This window comes from Ascidiella aspersa, chromosome 6, assembly GCF_963924565.1.
Source record: "Ascidiella aspersa chromosome 6, kaAscAspe10.2, whole genome shotgun sequence".
Taxonomy (NCBI): domain Eukaryota; kingdom Metazoa; phylum Chordata; class Ascidiacea; order Phlebobranchia; family Ascidiidae; genus Ascidiella; species Ascidiella aspersa.
The window spans coordinates 5,927,342-5,948,043 of NC_139452.1; the positions used below are offsets into that span (position 1 = coordinate 5,927,342).

The following is a 20,702-nucleotide window of genomic DNA, read 5'->3' on the forward strand; positions in this document are numbered from 1 at the left end:
TTATACTGTTAACACACTCTTGAAAACATGTACCCTGCAAAGTAACTGAACTTAACGAGAGTTTAAAGAATTCTTCGCATGAATGCATTCAATGCCTACATTGTTCCCTGCGACTGCTGTGTTTTGCGATGTTGTTGAACGTATAATAGAATGATTCGAACCCATTAAGAAAATTAGACCGATGTCTTATTACAGTGCACATCTTTTTTCAGAACTCAATATTATTGTTGTAAATATAAAATCTGCAATATTTTATAATATACTAATAACTAATTGAACCAATATTCTGGCTACCTAATTGCCGTAACCTTAACCCTATTGTCAGGGTTGCCATAGACCTGGACCCAAAAATAAGGACAACCCAAAAAATGAGATTAGCATTTAAAACGTATTTGGAAATGCATCGTATGTATACGAGCCGTGTCATATCACACTCCATACTTTTTGCTAGAAACAATCTGTTTCAGCAATTTATTGAGGTTTATGGTTTGTTTTTCGGTCTATACTCCTGTTAATGTTGCTTGAAAAACGCTATTTTAGAATCCGACACATATAATCAAACGTGATCGACCAGCTAAAATGTTGCGATAAAACGATCGATCGCGATCGAAGTGTTGTTCACCCCTGCTTATAGTTATAGCTTCACTGATGTAATCAAAGTGTCGATTGCACAGCGCACCCATTTCCCCATTATCAAGCACTTCACCAAAAAATGCAGCCTTGGTCGCACAGTAACTGCTGTTTACTGCTAAAATGTCGTTAACTGCTGTATCCTGGTACACCACTGCCCTACCTATCTCACCAACTTGGAAATAAAATCCTGAGACTAAAACGCCACGGGGACGGTAGTCTCTTTTCATTTATGATGTCATAAAAACTTGCAAAAGCATAATTTTTGAATATTATTACCGGTAGCCTAATTGCCGCAACCAAAATGGGGTCAACCCGCTGCCTTCTTTTTTTATTCTTTATTTTGTGCAGATGGTGTACAAACATTTTTAAAAGAGTTTCCCTTTATCTGAGTTAAAATTTGCATAGAGTTGTAGTCCGAACATCTTATGTCCACCAAAAAATTTGGAGTTTAAAAGCAACATATTGTATTAAGGCTTGTTATTTAGGTTTTGATTATATGGCCAAAGATACGTGAAAGACTTACATAATAACTTATTATCCAGTTCGGTAATTAGGATGAAACTGGTAAATATTTAACTATATTATCATGCCCCCCAAGGCACAATTTCTCTCCGAAACGGCATTAAAATAGGGTTATTTGTTCTTAACAATTAGCGCAAACAAACGTCGAAACGCAGATTAACCAAATAGGGACTTTACCCTATTGTGTGAAACTATTTTATTTCCACTTTGTTTAAAAAACGTTGCAAATAAACGAACCTTTTTGATATAACTCTAATATTTGAAGAAAAAAACTCGTTTTAAATGCATGTTATTTTTAATGTTCTACATTATTAGATTACCACAAATCTGCCGCTGTGTAAAATTGTTTTCTTCAGTTGTTTTGTCATTGGCAAATTCCTGGAAGAAACTCAGTCTGAGTCAGCTGGATTTATTTTGCTTCAGGCAATTTTCTTACCGGCGTATTTGTCTGCCAAAGCCATGTGATTAGCGCTAAGGTTATAGTGTACAAGTGGAATTTAACCAAAATTGCCTTAAGCTGAAAACTTAAATATCATTAGAAAGAAGGTCAGCCTAAGTAGTGAAGTACCTATAGTGGAAATGTTCAGCCTGTTTGACACACCAGTATGAGTGTTGTATTGTTTTTTGTGGTGTTTTGTATATCATCGTGCTCTGCAGGTAAACTGGCTTTGTATGTCAATCTATTTTTTGTTGCTAACAAAATATTTTCCTATTTTATCAGCGCTTTATGATGAATTTTACGATGAAACCCAAAGATGTGTGAAACGATGCAGTCATAATTACCTTGGTGATTTAAATACAACTTTTACTGGAAAAGATTGCAGGTTTTGGACTCAAAGTGACGTGCCTCATGGAACTGACATAAGGTTTGCAATTTGGATTCTATTGTCTAGTTCAAAGGTGGTCTATGCTACTAAATCGCCACCCAACTTGATCTAGATCACTAAATTGATGATAATATGTCTTATATATTACAAATGCAGAAAAATAGGCCTATTTGTATGGCCTTCATATTTATTCTATGTTATACAGCAATACATTTTTCGTACTGATTTGGAATCCTACTACCTTTTTTTTCCAGTAAAAAAGCAAGTTGTCTAAATTATAATTGCAAGAAATAAATATGGGAGAATAAATAAATATGATAATAATACTTGACCCAACCTAATCCGAATATTGTTAATGTATAAAATGTGGTAAAATTTTAGACCAGCGCCAATTTTGTTAGTAAATATTTTTATTTCTGTGGAATCTAGATTGGAGCTCTTTTTAACTGAAAATTATTTTGTGAATTGAGTTAACTTTGTCAAACATAAAACTTTGTCAAACATAAAGCTTTTCTTTTTCTCATTTACTTAAATCTTATTCTGATTTTAGTACTTGGGCAAACAAATGCAGAAACCCAGATGGATTTTCCAAAGTTATGCCATGGTGTTTTACCAACAATACTCAGTGGGACTATTGCTTTTCATCAAAATGTGTAGGTATGTCACAATCACAAATATCTTTTGCTAATTTTACTGGAGAGATTTACATTTTAAAACAATTGCTTATATATCTTGTAAGCAACAGTTATAACTCAGCATAATACTTTAAATCAGTGATTCTTCAACTGTGTGATGCAAAACTTTTTGTAAGTTTGGAAAATAAGTTACCCAAGCATTTTAGACTTAAATGCGCACTATCCATTACAAATGAATAATATTGAGACATTTACATAAAGTTTGTCGTGTGTTAAAGGCGATTGTAAAATTACTCTAATGTTGTTCTGCTAAAAGTGTGCCACGAAATATTTAAGATTTTTATTGTGTGCCACAAGTTAAAAAAACTTTGAGAACCCCTGCTTTAACTGGTTAACAAACTCACACTAACAAACGTAACTCTTTATTAAATTCATTTGCACAAGTGTTTATGCATTTTAATATGTTTTCTATCAACATACACATACTGTTTTATTTTGTTTAATTTGCAGACACAACAATCTATAGAAAATGTGAGGTGCCAGGGTTTTACCACTTTAATGGCACCTGTCAAGCCGTTCTTCCCATGGAAGTACACAATAAGTCAGCTGCATTAAATCTATGCAAGCGGGCCTCAAGTTCAAGTCGTTTGAGTACATTGCTGTCTTCCAATGAAGTGACATTTTTGAAAGAATTGACTTGTTTTCCTGTTATTGTGTCAGGAAAAAGAAGACAAAAGGTTTTGCTTTGTTTTTTGTTTCTTTTTTTTGCTATTAAAGTAAACAAAATAGTTCTTTGATAAAAATCAAAAAGCCTAAAAAATCTTTTTGCCCAAATGTATTAGTTTATTTAATATATTTCATATTGTTAATATTAGTATTTCAGATCACTTACTGTCATTGTCCATTTCAAATAGCAATAACTTGTAACTATTTATATTGGGAGTAGTACAGTAGAAACTAAAGGTCTGTGTAAATCCAAGCAAAAAAAAATTCTATTGATGTGGCAGACTTGCTTTTAATGATTATGTTGATCATCCCTTAATTTACAAAAATAATATATGTTTTTATTTTAAAAGACTTCATCTTTTACGTGGAGACAAGGAGAAACCTGGGGAATAGGTCAATCTTCAGGATGGCCTTGGTGTCCTGGGCATCCCGTATCAAACAAAAACTACAAATGCGTTGTGTTGCAACAAAATAGATGTAGGTTTAGTCCTCATTTTATAAGTAAAACAAAACTTGGCCTGCAATTAGTGTAATTTCAAGTTTTGTTGAAAAGATTGAAAAGACAGAAAAGAGGATTTAGAGGTGGACACTTCATTAGAACTTATTTTACATATTTTTTTCCAACCGTAAAACAACAATAGCTTTGCTCCATGCAAAAAAATTACCTATTTAAACAATATGCTTTATTTTTAGGGAAAATACTTTTTCATAAGAAATTACTTGTTTGTTTGTTTTTCAATTGGTCTATTTTGCTTTTTGATATATGCCAGATTATTTTTTGCTTAGCTTTTAAAAAAATGCCTCGTTTTAATTAAACCGATTCCTACAAATCAAGGACTATTTTTATATCTTCTTTCAGGTTTCACTTCTGTGAGATGCATTGGTCCTGAAGCATATTATTACCCAGGGTGCCAACTTAACTTGAAAAACTGTAAGTTGTTTGATATGTTCCTGATATTTACTATTAACATGTGGTGTAAAATGCATGCTTTAAATTTTTTTTAATTATTTGGCTCAGTTTACATTGAAACTGTATGGGTTAGCAGTGTTCGAAACTAGTCATTTCAAAATGACCTGAGTCCCGATCAAGTCATTTGTAAAATAACTTAAGTTCAAGTCTTTTCTGAAAATAAAAAGTTGTGCCCCAGTCCGAGTTATCGGTTGCTCAAGTCCCAGTCAAGTCAATATTAGAGCAAGTCGAAACAGTGATAAAAATAAAATGATAAACGTTTAAAATTGGTAAACTGCTTGGATTATGAGCAAAAACTCAATAACAAAAAACAAGTAGCAATCGTATAATATAAATAGTTCAAAGTTATAATAAAAGATTGAATGAAAACCCTTAATTTTAATCTGTCATTGGACTTATTGACTTAAGTCCATGTCAAGTCATTTTTTCAAAACCACAAGTCAAGTGGAGTCATTTGAAAACAGTGACTTAAGTGCATTTAACTCAAGTCATCGACTTAAGTCATTACAACACTGTGGGATAGCTCGATGATTTTATGTTGTACTTATGAAAAAATGTGTTTTAGTGAAAATTCGGATGCTGGATTCGGGAGAATCTGTAACATGGAAGTCGGCCATTTCAAACTGCAGTTCAAAATACATGGAGCTCTGCAATTCTGAGGACCTGTGTAACATGCAACCTTCAGACCATTCAAAACAGAGATTTTTAACGCATTACTTACCCAGAGCGTCTGCACATTGGGTTCCTGTAGGTGATGAATTTGATGAATGGGTGTATGTTGGACCACTGGTCAATCAGCAGTGTTCAAGGGTCACCACTCTGTATGGACCCGGTTTAAGTCCAAACCAAGTTAGAAACAAGGGGAAAATAATGTGTTGCAAACCAGAGAACAGAACACTACCGGTGCCAAAACCACTTAAAGTTTACGTATTTTCTGCCACTTTCGAACGAACAACGTGGCACCGCTTTTCTTTGTCGCCCACATTTTCAAAGTTAGACCTGCAAGACGAGGACATTTTGTGGTTGCCGGGATCGCGACAGTCCAGTGACTTGGGTTCTTTTACTCTAATGTCCCACTACAGTGCGTTGGACTACAACACCCCAATTTATTTTTGTTCCAAACCTTACATCACACAGCAAGGCTGGAGGACCAAGCTGTATTCAATAAGCACTAAACATTGCAATGAAACTTTCCGTCTTGAGTTTTATGCGTTTGCTTCCAATACGACTCTCACAAACATATCCTTGCTTTTTAAAAAAGACGAAAATTTGATTTCCAAAGTTGCACTTGGGAATCGGTTTAACGCAAGTGAGAACTCGAGTTCTCCACATATTTTGGTTGGCGCTTTAAATGTGACATTTGCCACAAAAACGGTCAATGATCCGTGCCAAAAAATTCTAAAGCTGTCGTCTCCAAATGGAGTGATTACGTATTCGGCAAAGCAACACGACGGTAAAAACAACACCAGGCGAAAATGCAAATGGCGGATCATAGCCCCAAAACACCACACAATCCGTATTAACATCACCAAGCTCTCATTGCAGATCGCCGGCCCAAGCCACAGCTATTTTCAGACCATTTCCACCAACGAAAGATTCAGGTCGAGTCACGGAAACGTGTTGTTCAATCACCAGCAAGACTGCCCGAAAAGTGAGCTGTGGCTGCATTCCCCGACTGGGCGCAGGAATACGCCGAATTGGGTGGACTACGGCCACTTTTGTGGCTTTAACAAACCACCAACATTTTCCACCATTGACAATGTAATTGTCGTTGAGGTCATTAGCACTGCCAGAGCGGACAGGTTTAGGTTGACGTATGAAATGTTGGAACCGCCATCTAATTTGACCGTTCTTGTAAATAATGACAACCAAACAACATGGTTAAGTGCCCAAAGCCAATGTCAATCTATCGGAATGGATTTGTGTTTTCACAATGATATTTGCAGGTATTTTTTTCTATGCGTATTCTAGAAAGTTCATCATAAAATTTGAAGTTTAATGCTTTGGTTAACTATAGATAGAAATAGCTCTTCTGGTGTAAACGAGTATAAACCGACGTTTGGTCGTTGGTGCAGTTGTGTACTGGATGACTCAGTTATCGCATACTTTAGCGACGTCTAGATTTTTTAATTATTTTTATCTATAGTCTTTTTACTTTTTAGTATATAAACTGGCTAACGCATTCTCGTTTTAATTATTAACCCTGATGAGGTCAGCTGGTATCTGCTGCCGAAACGTCACTTTATACTTCGTTTACACCTGAAAAGCAATTTCTTTTTTAATTTGTTGTTCCTAACAATTTTAAAATGTATTAAAAAAAAACATTGCCTTATCTGCAATGAGGCCGTGTTAATGAAATGATCTAAACAATCTTTTTAAATTTAAATTAAAAAAAAACAATTGAAAAACAACAAAATGAGATGTGAGTTAATACCATAAACTCTTTACAGTCTATTATTTGCTGGACTAATTTTATGCAGGTACGAAAACCGTCCATTCTATGGTATAAAGGATGGAAGTGTATTTATGCCAATCCTGGATGAGTTTAATGACTGGGTGCAAATTGGGTATAAAGACGGACAGGCCTGTCAAAGGCACAACCCTTACTTTGGTGCACCAACCTGGGGCCTAACTAATTCATGTCTAGATGTAAGCATGGCAAACATATACCTGATTTCATGTTTAATTACTTTGTGTTTCATATAGTTTTAAACACCTGACACACTTTGATATCAATGTTTAAATAAAAATCACACTGTGAAAATCTTTGGAAAATTTTCCCGGTAAGTAATGTTATTCACAAACATTTCAATGTTTCCTGGCTGGCTTTTTTACCCATCTGATTCTGATCTAAACTGAAAAATATAGATATAAATATGTAAAAGACTTAAGTGTATCACTTATAGCGTAGGTAAACTAAGTGTTTAACTGTTATCTGAAAAAGCAACGTTTTATAGCAATCATGTGAAACACTTTATTGCTGTAATCGGAGGAGAAAAGATGGAATGATTGCTGAAGAACTTGTAACAATTACAGTATATTCGACTCTACAGAATGGAATAGTATTTCAGAGGTATAATGAACATAATACACAGATTTTTGATTGTTAAACACTGTCTAGTTTCACGGTCAAGTGCTTTCAACGTATTACCAACATTCAAATTGTTAAGGATTCTATAAGAGTTAAAATAAACGTGTAAATTGAGTGCTTTATAAAACTACACATGTAAAACCGAATTTTAATGAAAATGAATGCTTTCTATAGTTCAAAACTAAAGATTTAAATATAAAAAATAGTGTTTTTCTATTACGAAAATATGTAGAACAATGTTTTCTAAAATATATGCACTTAAAGTGAGTATTCTAAAATCATGGAAACCACTTGTTTTTAGAAATTAGGAAAAAAAAATTCTAAAAAATTATGAAAACTGAAGTATTCCGAATAATAAAGCGACCTTCGAAACGCCATAAAAAAACTTTGCGTTTTTTTTTCGCAGATATATTCGCGAAAGCATTGACCCCCCACCCACGGAGCCGATCTGGTCGAAGCGAAAAATCTCCCCAAACCTTGTCTCTACATTTCAGCTGTTCTCGGGGTTCGAACCCGGTTTCCAGAAGCTCCTGTACTTCTGCTTTAAGCTCATAAACCCGCCGGTGGGCCGCCTAGCCACTGTGTATTCAGTATCGGAAAACCCGTGCACGGATGGCTGGCGGATGACGTTTTACCTTTACGGATCCGATGGACGCGTAAACGGAACCACGCAGCTTTACGTAGGCGCGTACGGCCAGCGACCCGGTCATACGGCGCTATCATTTAACAGCTATGAAAGTGAGTTTCGCTCGCCGCAGAGCTTTCGTGTTTTCGCTATCACGCAAGAAACACCGCCTCCGCCTGTTGAAGCCAATATTGGAGGAGGTATTTCGTCAACTTCTGCGGGAAATGCGAGCTCAGGAGCTGGCGGAATTTCGACTAATTCCCTCTCGAAGAGTTGCAAGAACGGCTCGCTGATTGACGTCGTCGCTCCAGCACATATCGTGTCGCCAGGTTACAGCGATGCATATCCGCCCAACGCCCACTGTAGGTGGTTCGTTCACTTGCCACCCGCTCTGCAGGAACAGGAAGGTATGCTCCCGTTTTCTCCCGTCTAATATCGATGAAGTCTTTCGGACAAATGACTTGACTTGACTAGACTGTTAGACAAATTACTTGTGTTGAAATGAAGTGTTCTCTTTAGATTTTATTTTTTTTTGATAAAATTGCTATTTTTCATTTTTTTTTGTACAAATAACAAATTACCTGCTATATCAGGGTGGTCCAAACCCAGGCCCGCGAGCACTGTTGAATTATTGTAATGAATTATTTGTAATACCTTTGAGGGTTTATTTAAAGAAATCTAAGTGGCCAACGAACAGTAAGCATACTGCAATTGTTTGTGTATGATTACATTTTTCTGTTATATCGTTAAATAAACCAGTTTCCTATCGCTCACAAAATTCGGACCCAAGGGGTGGCAAGAACGCTTACATTTTGTAAGTGTTAGACCGGTTTAGGAAAAGCCGCAGTGCGTCCTACATGTAACTTTGTAAAATGGATGTTTTGCAAAATTATATGTTATATTTGCGCATTGTTTTTCGTCTTTTTGATATGAACATTACATAAAACGTATGACCCTGTATAAATTACTATTAATGAAAAAAACGATAAAATATATCACGCTGCGGAAAAGCATTGTTTTAAAGGTTTTCATGTGACTTTAAGCTAACGCTCGGATCCTATCTAAGATTCAATTTTACCCAAATTTATCTGGTTAATACATTTTTGCGCGGAACGATAACGTCTTTGTAATTTAGCGATTGTGTAGTATGCAACATCGCTCTTAAAACTTTACTAAGATACGTACGGTTTCCGCGAACATTCCAAGCTTATAAAAAGCAGTCTTCTAAATTAAAAGTTTTGTCAAATACCCAAATTTTTCGCGCTTCGCGGGCACCATATTTCCCAGTATCAATAATACTCCATTTCATTTGCGCACAAGTCGGACTAATGCAGCATGCTTCTGGAAGTTATAAGTCTTTTTTTTTTTTTGGTCTTTGACGATACTTTGTGACGTCATTTTTTTTTTTTGATCAAACAAAAATGGTTGATCCGCTCCTGTAACCTTATGTTTGTTGCTCGCAATAAATATGCATGAAATATTGTGGCCCGCGATGCTGTCAACTTTGGACCACCCTGTGCTATATGTTACGTTTTTTTATTTTTAGTTCAGGTATTGTTTATAATCGTACAATTTAATTCTAATGGTTTAACGTTGTTTTTATGACATGTCTGAGACTTCGTGGAGGATCGCTATTAAGTCTTTAAACCTTTAAAAGTCTTTTAATAAATTTGTCTATTAAAAAGTCTTTGAAAAACCCTAAACAGTCTTTCAACTTATTTTATGTGCCGCCTAAGTTGTGTGTTTAGAGAGTGCCGCAGTAAAACGAGTAAACTTTTTGTTAAAAGTACAGAATACTCCCCCTAAAATCGATGACTCAACCCAGCGCCCTTAAACCGGTGTGCCGTGGAGTCCCACAGTACTTTATATGCAAATATGATGCCTACTGTGTGTAATAAAAATGCAAACAGTTCCAGAAAATTCTGGTTTTCTTACAAAAAATCGCGCTCGCTTTGCTGAACTTGTAACTCTTGTATTTAGGTGCAACTTAAAGTATTAAAAGGCTAAGAACCACTGGCTGTACCTGTATCCACTAATAGTTTTAAAATTCAACTGGGTCATTTGTGTAATTATAAATTTGTTTGGGCGAAAACTTTTTATTACAATAAACTCTTTCGGTAAGCGAAAAGTCAAATGCCGCAAAAACATTTGGTTCCATTTTTTGTGTATTTGTTATCATTTATCGCTTTTAGTTGCCTGGCGTAGTCTTATCAGGGTAATTTTCATATTTTTTGCTTAAGAAACAAAACAGCTAAGCAAATCTGCTTACGTTCCCCCTCAGGCAGCCGCCTCCGTGTCGACCTGATTGACATGTACCTTGAGAGGCACGACACCTGTCGTCTTGACTTCGTTCTGATCCAAGAGGCTCGCTACAACTCCAGCAGCGGTAAGGTGGAGGTTATAAGGGACCTGGATCGACTGTGCGGTTCACAAACCGGCCGATCCCACACCGTCGACACATCGCTGCTTATCACATTCAAAAGCGACTATTCATTGCAGCGAAGAGGCTTCAAGCTGCAGGTGATTTGGAATGTGTGAATGTGTGAATGTGCCTAGCGCCGCGGTGTCCAACTCAAACATGCCGACGTGCCAATTTTTATCTTATAACTTCTTCCCGTGCCAAAGGTTATCATTATTTTTTGTCTAATACTAAAAGCGCTTTTTATACAAAAAATAAAACAGTATAATGTTATAATATCAGAAGTAATTGTTTGTTGTCGCAATTTCTGGGATTGTTTTGTATTGTGAATAAACAATGACAATTGGCTGTATAACAAAATTAAGCTTTTTTGACATTTGGTTGTACGTTTTGGGGGCTTGCGAGCCGTTTTTTATTAGGATTTTATTAGGCGTGCCTCATGTTGGACACCCCTGGCCTAGCGTAACAGGCAACACGCTGTTATACGCGTAAAACATTGCAACATGAAAAAGGCAATATGCACGCTTCGGTCCAGCTCCGGATAGACGACCACTTAAAAATAAGCTCAAAAGACTCAGTTTGTTTGTTAACACTTAACACTGCTTCCAGATCCGATTAAAGTTGTTTTATTTTCGGACAAGAATTATTTAGTTTCGTATTTTTAGGGTTTACCATACTTCGTATTTTATAGCGAAACCGACCCCCTATATTTTAGGCAAACGCAGTCCGAACCCCATACCAAGTAATGTCATCACTATGTTTAAATAAGCAAATTTGATAAACTGAATACGTACAAACGTAAGGTTATATCTGTTATTAAACATTGCTTTGGCGTTGGGAATTGTAATTACGTTTATTGGTAATATGTTTTGTCTTCAAACGCTCAGTTAGATTGAAAACCTTAACTTGAATGCGTAAATTAATTTTGCATCTAATCGGCACCAATACAACTCTATAATTGGACGAGTACCGATACTACCTGACCTGATATAGTCTGCGATGGCTTTCGGTGTACTAATGATACGTAAGCTGTAATCTTTGATCAAAAAATAGCTTCAGATGGGCTAGATCACAGTTGTTAATAAACACATATGTGTGTGTATCTTTCGTTTAATGATAATATGGTTCTGTAGATCCTCTTCAAATGAAGTTGCATGTACTAACAGAATATACCAAGCATTGGCGTATGGTTGTTTCTCGACTCTCTCCCATCTGAGCCTGTGCAGCCTAATTGGTAAAGCGACGGCCCCTGTATCGCCGGAGGTCGTGAGTTCGAACCTCACTGCAGCCTAGTTGTTTTCCAGCCTGCCTTGCTTACATCATTGACAGAATTGGTGAGACTGCTTTGACTTTCGGTGTTTTAATGATACATAAGCCGTAATCGTTCGGCAAAAAACATCTTCAGAGGGGCTAGATCACAGTTGTTAATAAACACATATGTGTGTTTATCTTTCATTGAACCTTGACTGAAATGCTGAAATTAATTTGGCATCGAATCGGTACCTATACCATCCTAGTATCGGACGAGTACCGATACTACCTGACATAGTATGCGATGATTTTCGATGTACTTTGCTACGTATTGTATGTAAGCCGTAATCGTTGATCAAAAAGTAGTTTTAGAGGGGCTGGTCACAGTTGTTAATAAACACATATTGTGTGTGTAAATCATTGAAAAGATAATATGGTACTTTATAATAATGTATGGCACTGGACATGTAGAAAGCAATGGCGTCCTGGTTGTTTCTCGACTCGCTCACCTTTGAGCCCGTGTAGCTCAGTTGGTAAAGCGACGCCCCTGTATGGCCGGAGGTCGTGAGTTCGAACCTCACTATAGAGTAGCTGTTTTTTGTAGCCTGCCTTGCTTGCATTAGTGATTAACAGATTCGGTGAGTCTGCGATAGCCTTCGGTGTACTAATGATACGTAAGCCGTAATCGTTGATCTAAAAGTAGCTTCCAAAGGGCTGAATCACAGTTGTTTAACACATATCTGTGTGTATCTTGCATTGCACCTTGACTGAAGTGAAATGATTTTGGCGTTAGATTGGCATCAATAACACCCTGCTATGCGACCTGCAGTGATACTAACACCTGATATTGGCAATGATCCGATATTATCATTCGTCATCCCTTTTGTACCTAACGGCCATACTACGTCAACAAGCACTACCAAAACTACAACACTATCAAAAATCTCCAGGTAAAGACAGTCATCGCCGGATGCGGGGGCAAGGTGACCGGAAATGGGGCGCTGGTCAATTCCCCGGGATTCCCCGAGCGATACGAGGCCGGGTTGTCTTGCAACTGGACAGTTGAGGCGCCCAGCAAAGGATACTGGATCGAGATTCAGTTTAAAGCGCTGCGGATCCCTCACTCTGCAGGTAAGCTTTGTCTTGCTGCTTGATTACCTTGTTTATGGTGGCGACGAAGTCCTTGAAATCTTTAAAAATCTTTGAATGTATTTGAGTTTATTTACACATTGAAAAGTGTTTACAAAACCTCTGTTTTTCCGAAATCGTTTAAATTGTCCTTGAATTTATTTTATGCCTATCTAAAGTTGTGTGTTTAAAAATTCCTTTTAAAAAGCAATTAAAAAAAATATATATTTAATGTTTGCCGTGGCGTTTAATTTTTTTCCGAATTTTCTTCAAAAAACGTCTAACGATCCAAGAATTTTATGGTCTTTGTAGTTTTTCTTTGCACATAAAATTTTGTGGCAACCCTGTTGTTCCGTGCGCATTTGAGAACGGCGATTGGAAATCCCCGATACCGATTCCCAATATTTTGGCAAAAATACCGTACCAAATGACGTCATTATTGTGATCAAACATATAAAATTATTCAAATTGTAACGTGCAAACGTAATGCTTGCCGAGTTGTTCAGAAAAATCAAAATGCTTTGGCGATACAAATCGTAGTTACTTGTTTGTTAATATGCTGTGTTAAAAAATATGCCTTTAAAAGTGTTTTAAATAACGCTCAGTTAGAACACAAACAATGGCTGAAATGCTCAATTAGCTTCGTATCAGGCCGGCACCAATAGTATCGGATCAATACCTAACACTTGGCATGGGGTATCGGCTTTAATCCAATGTTATCCGAAAGCCCTAATGGCTATTTAAGGTTTTAGTAGGTTGTAAATAACCAATAAATCTCGTTGCGTTAAAATAAAAAAATAATGATTTCTTCGCCGAAATTAGCTTTTCGGGGTACGCCAAAAGCAAAAAAGATTTTGCGAGGTAGCTTAGATTGTGTTACTTAAGCTTTAGCTGCATAGCAATTTTCAGTTGGTTTTAATACAGAATTTACAGACACATAACAACTGATAATGTTGTTATATATAGTCCAAATAAATGAAAGGGTGTTAAGTGTCTTATAGACCAATTGTTAAGAAAAGTTCACTGAAGAGAATTGTGTCGCCAAATTTTTGCTGGCATATTTACGCTTAGTATTCAAGCCTCGGCGACAAAAATCTGTAAAAGGAAGGAACTATGTTCAGGTACAACTCTGCTAAAGTCCCTTTTTCTTTGTTCCACCCAGGTTGCGCCGAAGACTCACTGCGCATCGGACCCAACGCCACCCAGAAGGAAAGCCAGGTATTCTGCGGAATCTACGACGAACCGCCAGTGATCAGGGTAAACCACAGTCGAGCCTTTCTCCATTTCTCGACTCTTCCAAAAGAACAAAGACTCACTTCGACCGGAAAAGGCTTTTCCCTCGTGGTTCGCTTCGTCCCTGCCTCAGAGGTGGCCTCACCTAGGAACGCCGCCTGCGGCCTGGCCGAGGTGGCCCCCTGGTCCGTGTCCGGACCGGCCCAGGCCCGGATCGTGGGAGGGGTGACCGCCCTGCCCAACAGCTGGCCCTGGGTGGTTTACATCGAGGGCGCTACGTGCGGAGGAACAATTCTTAGCGACAGGTGGCGTTTTTTTCAATTTTTTTAACGTTTTTTTTTAAGTTAAATTGTAATCTGATTCTGCAGAGTGCTTTGAATAAAGTTTATACCGATACTAGGGCTGTGGTATCGGTACTCGTCCGATACTAGGGCTGTGGTATCGGTACTTGTCCGATACTAGAGCTGTGGTATCGGTACTCGTCCGATACTAGGGCTGTGGTATCGGTACTCGTCCGATACTAGGGCTGTGGTATCGGTACTCGTCCGATACTAGGGCTGTGGTATCGGTACTCGTCCGATACTAGGGCTGTGGTATCGGTACTCGTCCGATACTAGGGCTGTGGTATCGGTACTCGTCCGATACTAGGGCTGTGGTATCGGTACTCGTCCGATACTAGGGCTGTGGTATCGGTACCGATCGGAATTTTAGCCATGATTACGATCGCATAGCAGAGATTCTACCTTAAAATGGAAAATTTACTAAAAAAATAGTATGGGTTAACAATTGGAGGCAAATCTTTTTAACGCTGAAGCAAATTTTGGCCTAAAAACCTAGAAAAATTGCCTTCCGGTTTCATTTATTTTGGTTATTGTAGCTTAGTATTGACGTCTTTGGTATTGGTTCGAATCGCGATACTTTTCATCCAAAGTTTCTATCGCTATTGGTAAAATGTCAAGTATCGGTCATTCCTAACTATACCTTATTTTAATGATTCTCAACCTTTTATGGCTTACGGCACCCTTCAAAAATACTAAATAGATTTTCAGCGGCCAGACTGGAATGTTCTTTAAGTATTTCACTGAAATGTCACTATAAATGGAACTGGAACCACACAATCAACCTAAAACATGTGGGAAAATATAATTTGATAAAATGTTCTCCAATCGTACATTGATAGTTGTATAAAGAAGCTTACCAATTGAGCAAAAATCAGGTTCTTAAAAATTCTGAAATACCTATCAGCACCCTTAAGCATTTGAAATGGCACACCAACCGCGGTACCCTGGTTAAGAACCACTGGGTTAAGGTTTTCAAGTTTAACGCGACCCTTACGAAAATCCCTTTCAGGTGGATAATAAGTGCCGCTCATTGCTTTGTACCAGCTAACCTGCTTTTGAAGGACTGGAGCAAATTCTCACCCAAACTGAGCAGGTTCAGCGTCTTGGTGGGACGCCATTACGTTACTGTGGCCACTGGCGACTCACAAACCTACAAGATCGAGAGGGTTGTCATCAATCCACGGTGAGTCCTGTGCTTTGGCAAAAAATTGCCTCGTTTTGTTAATTAAGATTTCAAAGTAGTCCCTTGAGTTTTGAGGATTGTGGGTTTCTTGGATAAGAGAATTACTGAAAATTAAATATTTACAATCTTAAAAGTTGAATTTTCTTTTTTACAAGCAATTAGCATGACGCTTGGCATTTTTAACATCTGCGCTGAGACACTCCTATATGTGAGCATTTTTTCAAAAGTATCTAAGACAACAAAATATAAAGCGGCAAATAAAAAACCAAAACCAAAAACCAATGTTCTAGCAAGTGATGCAAAGCCCCAATTCCTTTAACCTAATAAAGCCACATCAATTAAAATCCGTAGAAATACAATCATTAAAACATCTAAACGATTTTCGGTTTCTTCGTTATACTTCTGTCTTATCGGTTTCTTCGGGTAGATCCAAATCACTTGGTGAGAACCCGAATCGTTTTTTTAACTATTCGTACGAAACAGTTTCTGTTATTCAAAGCAAAATTTAAAACAAATTATACCCGACCAGTGTTTTACTGCATATTTGATATTGGAAATCGCCTTGACGCTTACAAGATAAATATCTCTCTAAATTCCTGGTTAGTAACAGCACAATAGTCTAATAAAGCTAGTAATTCAGGTCAGACACTTCAAAGTGAGTATTAGCTTTGCTAGACTTTTCTGCTGTTTATCCAACCAGATCATCACAATGTTGGACCTTAAAATTTAACTTCCAACTGTATGTAACCGTTCATAGATTATTATGTACCATGTTCGTTGTGCCTTTCCTCATGCGTACGCTACGCACAGTGTGCCTTCTAACGTTAAAATGTTCACAAAACTTTACACGGCCAGCTACAACCGTACCGACAGCGATATTAAATTGAAAAAAATTATCCAACTAGTGTTGCACTGAATGTTTGTATTGAAAATCTTCTTTACCCTTGCAAGATAAATATCGACCTCAATTCCTGATCAATAACAGCGAAAAAGTGTATGACCGGAATGGCTAGCTTTGCTAGGCTATTCTGCTGTTTATCTAACCCAATGGTTTTCAACTTTTTTGTCTTGCGGCACCTTACAGAATTATAAAAAAAATCGCCGGACCGTTAGTCGTATTTTTGCTGAGTGGATAACTATAACGTTAAAATAAACGACAATGAGGTTGAAAAAACAACTTTTGGCACTTTTATCGCACACAACAAATGTATCAAGAAAGCTTATTAATATAGCAAAAAATGGAATCCTAAGTAATTTGAAATATCTCTCGGCACCCTTGATCGTTAAAAATGGCACCACAGAGTGCCACGGCACGCCGGTTAGGAACCACTGATCTAACCAGTTGACCACCGCGTTAGATTTTAAAACTTAACCTGACAATCTGCAACTTTATGTAAATCATGCCTATAGCACACTTTGCCTTCTAACGTTAAAATATGCAAAAAACTTTGTTAACTTATTTACAACACTAATAAGTTACTCACAACACTGCTGTAGTTACAACCGAACCGACAGCGACGACGGGCCCAACGAAATACCGGTGGCTGACCTTGCCCTGATCAAGGTCACAAGACGGATCCACTTCTCCCCGACGGCCAAACCGGCATGCCTGCCCGCCCAGGACGCCCGGGTCGGCGCCATCTGCGTCATCGCCGGCTGGGGCCAGCAGGGCCTTGCACCTGGACGTTCCGTGGCCGATTTCAGGTCTGGATTTGCTGCTTTAACTTGTTGTTTAACTTTTTCGATTTAAACCGTGTTAAAGTGGTGCTTTTTCTGCTAGCATGCGTGGTTTGCTGCATGAAACGCTCAAAGTTTTTACAAGGATAGTAACAAACCCTGTTTCCGTGGGACATCTGTTTTGTTAAGTAAAAGTCTTGATCTACTGACCTGGCTATAATAACAGGGTTGCCACAAATAATTTTTAATCTTTACAAGCTTTTAAGTGTCTTTCGATTGATTTTCGTATTGAAAAGTTTTGTAAAAGTTCCCATAAAAACACAATAACAAAAAATTGTGTTGGCAATGTTTTGTTTTCGAATTATATTTAAAAAACTTCAAGCGATCCAATTTTAGGTCTTTACATACCTACAATTTTCCAATTTTGTTCAAGTCCTGGAATATTTTCCATAAAATTTCGTGGCGACCCTGCATAACCATTTTTTGACTGCCAAAACTTCAAAAGCCATACGCGTAACGTTGATAACGTTTTATTCAGGATACCGCTGCGATACGCTAGGCTGCCGATCCTAAAGAACTCTCTGTGCAATTCGTGGCCAGGTCTGATCGGCAAAGTGTCGCCACACGAAATTTGCGCCGGTGAGTATCAACTGCTTGTGTGCCTTGGTGTCTATTATTCACCAATTTCAAATTGCGTAGCTTCAAACGAAGAGTTTAAGGGTACTGAGTAGGGAAGCCGGTTCATATCGAATCCGAGCAGCCAATACCCGATGCCAAGTGGGTATGTGTCGGTAGTTGTCCGATACTAGGGTGGTGTCGGTGTTTTGGCCTAATAACCTGAGAAATAAATTTGAATGTTTTAATTTGATCTATTTAGTTTGTTCAAGCTTAGTAATGGCGACATTGGTATCGGTGCCGATCCGATATTAAATTAAATATATGTGTTTTAGCCATGATTCACCACCTAAAGCCGTATTTCCTACCTTTAAAGGTAAATTTATCGAAAAATAGTAAGTTAACAACCAGGGCTGCGGAGTCGGAGTCGGGACTCGGGACTCTAGTAAGACCACCTAAATCTACCCGAGTCCCGAGTCCGACGTGCGCATGCGCAGTTTTAAATTTTGAAACCGATATGGCCGCGAACTGTAAATTTTGAAGGTGGAATAGCATATGGTGGATATTTTCGAACCATGTATTGTGAGGGACTGAATTATATGACACCCCTAGAAGTGGATTGCTGAATATCAACCTTATTTCTTTACGTAAGTTGGGGAATACAGGCTGTAGAGTCAGAGTCGGACGCGGGTTATTTTTAATGGACTCCGCAGCCCTGTTAACAACTGATCATAACTAAACTTCTTCACACGCTAAAGGAATTTTGGCCTCTAATAACCTGAGAAAATAAATTTAAATGTTTTACTTTGATCTATTTGGTTTGTTCAAGCTTAGTAATGACGTCATTGCTATCGGATCGGATCGCGATACTTTGTTTCTAAAATATCGGTTATCGTTGTCGGGTTGAAATGTCAATTATTGGACATATATAATTCTTGGTAGCGATTTCTCAAAAAATCAGATCACTTGTCACAGGGTTTCTTAAACTTTTTTCACCGCGTACCCCTAAAACTTTCACGTGGACCACGGTAAGCAAGAAATTTAATAAAATGACGTCATAAATTGACGTCACAATACAAATAGACTGTAGAAATCTGCAGTTTTCAGTACACAAAATGTGAAAAAGAAAATAGAAATAGAGACATTCAGTGCAAAAATGTTTTATTTTTAATTAAAAAAAAAACTCTTTCCTTAGAAAAATTGATTACTTCCTAAATATATACCAATATTTCAATTTGGCCTTCACGGACCCCCTAAAACTAGTTCACAGACCCCTAAGGGGTCCATCCTTATTACTGAGTAATGCACTTGACCTAATCTTGCGTCCCGTTTCCACGCTTTAAATTAGTAATCTCCGATACTGTAGTTTTTAGTTTTTAGTTAGTTATTTTATTCCTCCGCCGAACACCGATCCCCATATTTTGGGTGAAAGTTTCGACCTTCCTGTCCGACACCAGGTGATGACTTTACTTTGGTCTTGCAAGCAAAATGACAAAATTAGGCGTATAAAGAATATTAGGACAACTTTTGCTTTATCGTTAAAAGGCTTCATGACCATTGATTTGTTAATGTTGTTTAAATAATTAATTTTTGAAAAAATGTAAAACTTAAAGCGTTAGACCTATTAACACCACTTCAAGGACTACATAGGTTAGTATTGCATTCGCACCAATAACAACCTAACTTAGGACGATAACGATACTACAACTTGGAATAATTTATCCGCTCTCATAATACCGGACGTCTCTAATTAAAATTTTGCCGAGTAATGCACCAGACCCAAATGCTTGTCCAATTCCACCAAGCTTTGGGTCTTATACGCGTTGCATGTAATCAACCCAATGAAGTTAATTCAAAAGTCCACCATGTTAAGCCATGATGCCTACCAAGCTCAGTCGCATGTTTTAGGACTATGAAAATTCGACGCCTGTTGGTTAATGGCGGTCATAGTCCTCGTTTAAGTCGCAAAGTTACAGTTGAAAGTCCATTTGCTTCGATTGTTGACGCTTATAGTCGACTTCGAAAACTTGCTCAGCAAAGCACTACAAAATGCTACAAAGCAGCGTTGATAGTTTTTACGCTTTGCACCATGTTACTCACATGTCAAAAATTAAAACCGCAATGAAATGATTTTTGATTTCAATTTCGGGGAACATAATAATTTTTTGTATTTTTCAAGGTGGGGCCGCTAAAGTGAAAATATAAATTTTCGTGATCAAGAACTTTTTGTTTAGTTTTTGTAGTTTTTAAATTACTTGACGAAATTAAATTAATTTTACTAATCAAAACAAGAAAATAACCCACATCAATTTAGTATTTAGTTTTTACCTTTTTTTCCTGGAACTTTCAATAAATTACTTTCCCATTTCTTTAGTATTCTAAGATAGCAGCAATTTTACAAAAATGGTTACAAAAGAATAACACTACGCATTAAATTATCCCGACAGAGCTTATTGGTTTTCATTAGGATCATTTACAACGATTTTGCACAACAAAATTGTATCCGTTTAATTGCGTGGGTTCAGGGACTGGCTTAAGGGGGTATTACTAGTTAAATCATTCAACACATTGGACAACTTCTGTTAAAGCTATTTTTTCCACATTAATTTTATATTTTTTCCACAGGATATCCGCAAGGTGGCGTTGACTCGTGCTGGGGCGATTCGGGGGGTCCCCTGATGTGCCGGGGCCGCGACAACCGGTTCCACCTGGCCGGGGTGGTCAGCTGGGGTAAGGGGTGCGGGAAACCCAGGCAGCCTGGCATCTACTCGCGGGTGTGGTCTCACTATCAATGGATCACAGAAACTATCTACGGCGTTTAGCTTA

At 37.7% G+C, this 20,702-nt stretch overlaps 1 protein-coding gene across 1 annotated transcript; it reads left to right on the plus strand.

Moving 5' to 3' along the window:
• Positions 1-1,609: 1,609 nt before the first annotated feature.
• LOC146139359 (uncharacterized) lies at positions 1,610-20,698 on the plus strand. Its single transcript, XM_083392409.1, has 17 exons — positions 1,610-1,812; positions 1,877-2,021; positions 2,533-2,639; positions 3,128-3,354; positions 3,694-3,820; positions 4,203-4,274; positions 4,879-6,259; positions 6,794-6,962; positions 7,271-7,386; positions 7,811-8,436; positions 10,311-10,549; positions 12,650-12,830; positions 13,990-14,365; positions 15,411-15,584; positions 17,082-17,288; positions 17,800-17,900; positions 20,502-20,698. The coding sequence occupies exons 1-17, from the start codon at positions 1,761-1,763 to the stop codon at positions 20,696-20,698; spliced, it is 4,497 nt and encodes a 1,498-aa protein (XP_083248535.1). The 5' UTR covers positions 1,610-1,760.
• Positions 20,699-20,702: the final 4 nt, after the last annotated feature.

Coding starts and splice junctions, on each gene's coding strand:
- LOC146139359 (XM_083392409.1), top strand. CDS start 1,761: ATGAGTGTTGTATTGTTTTTTGTGGTGTTTTGTATATCATCGTGCTCT. Junction 4,275..4,878: donor CCAACTTAACTTGAAAAACT/GTAAGTTGTTTG, acceptor AATGTGTTTTAG/TGAAAATTCGGATGCTGGAT. Junction 17,289..17,799: donor CGTTCCGTGGCCGATTTCAG/GTCTGGATTTGC, acceptor CGTTTTATTCAG/GATACCGCTGCGATACGCTA.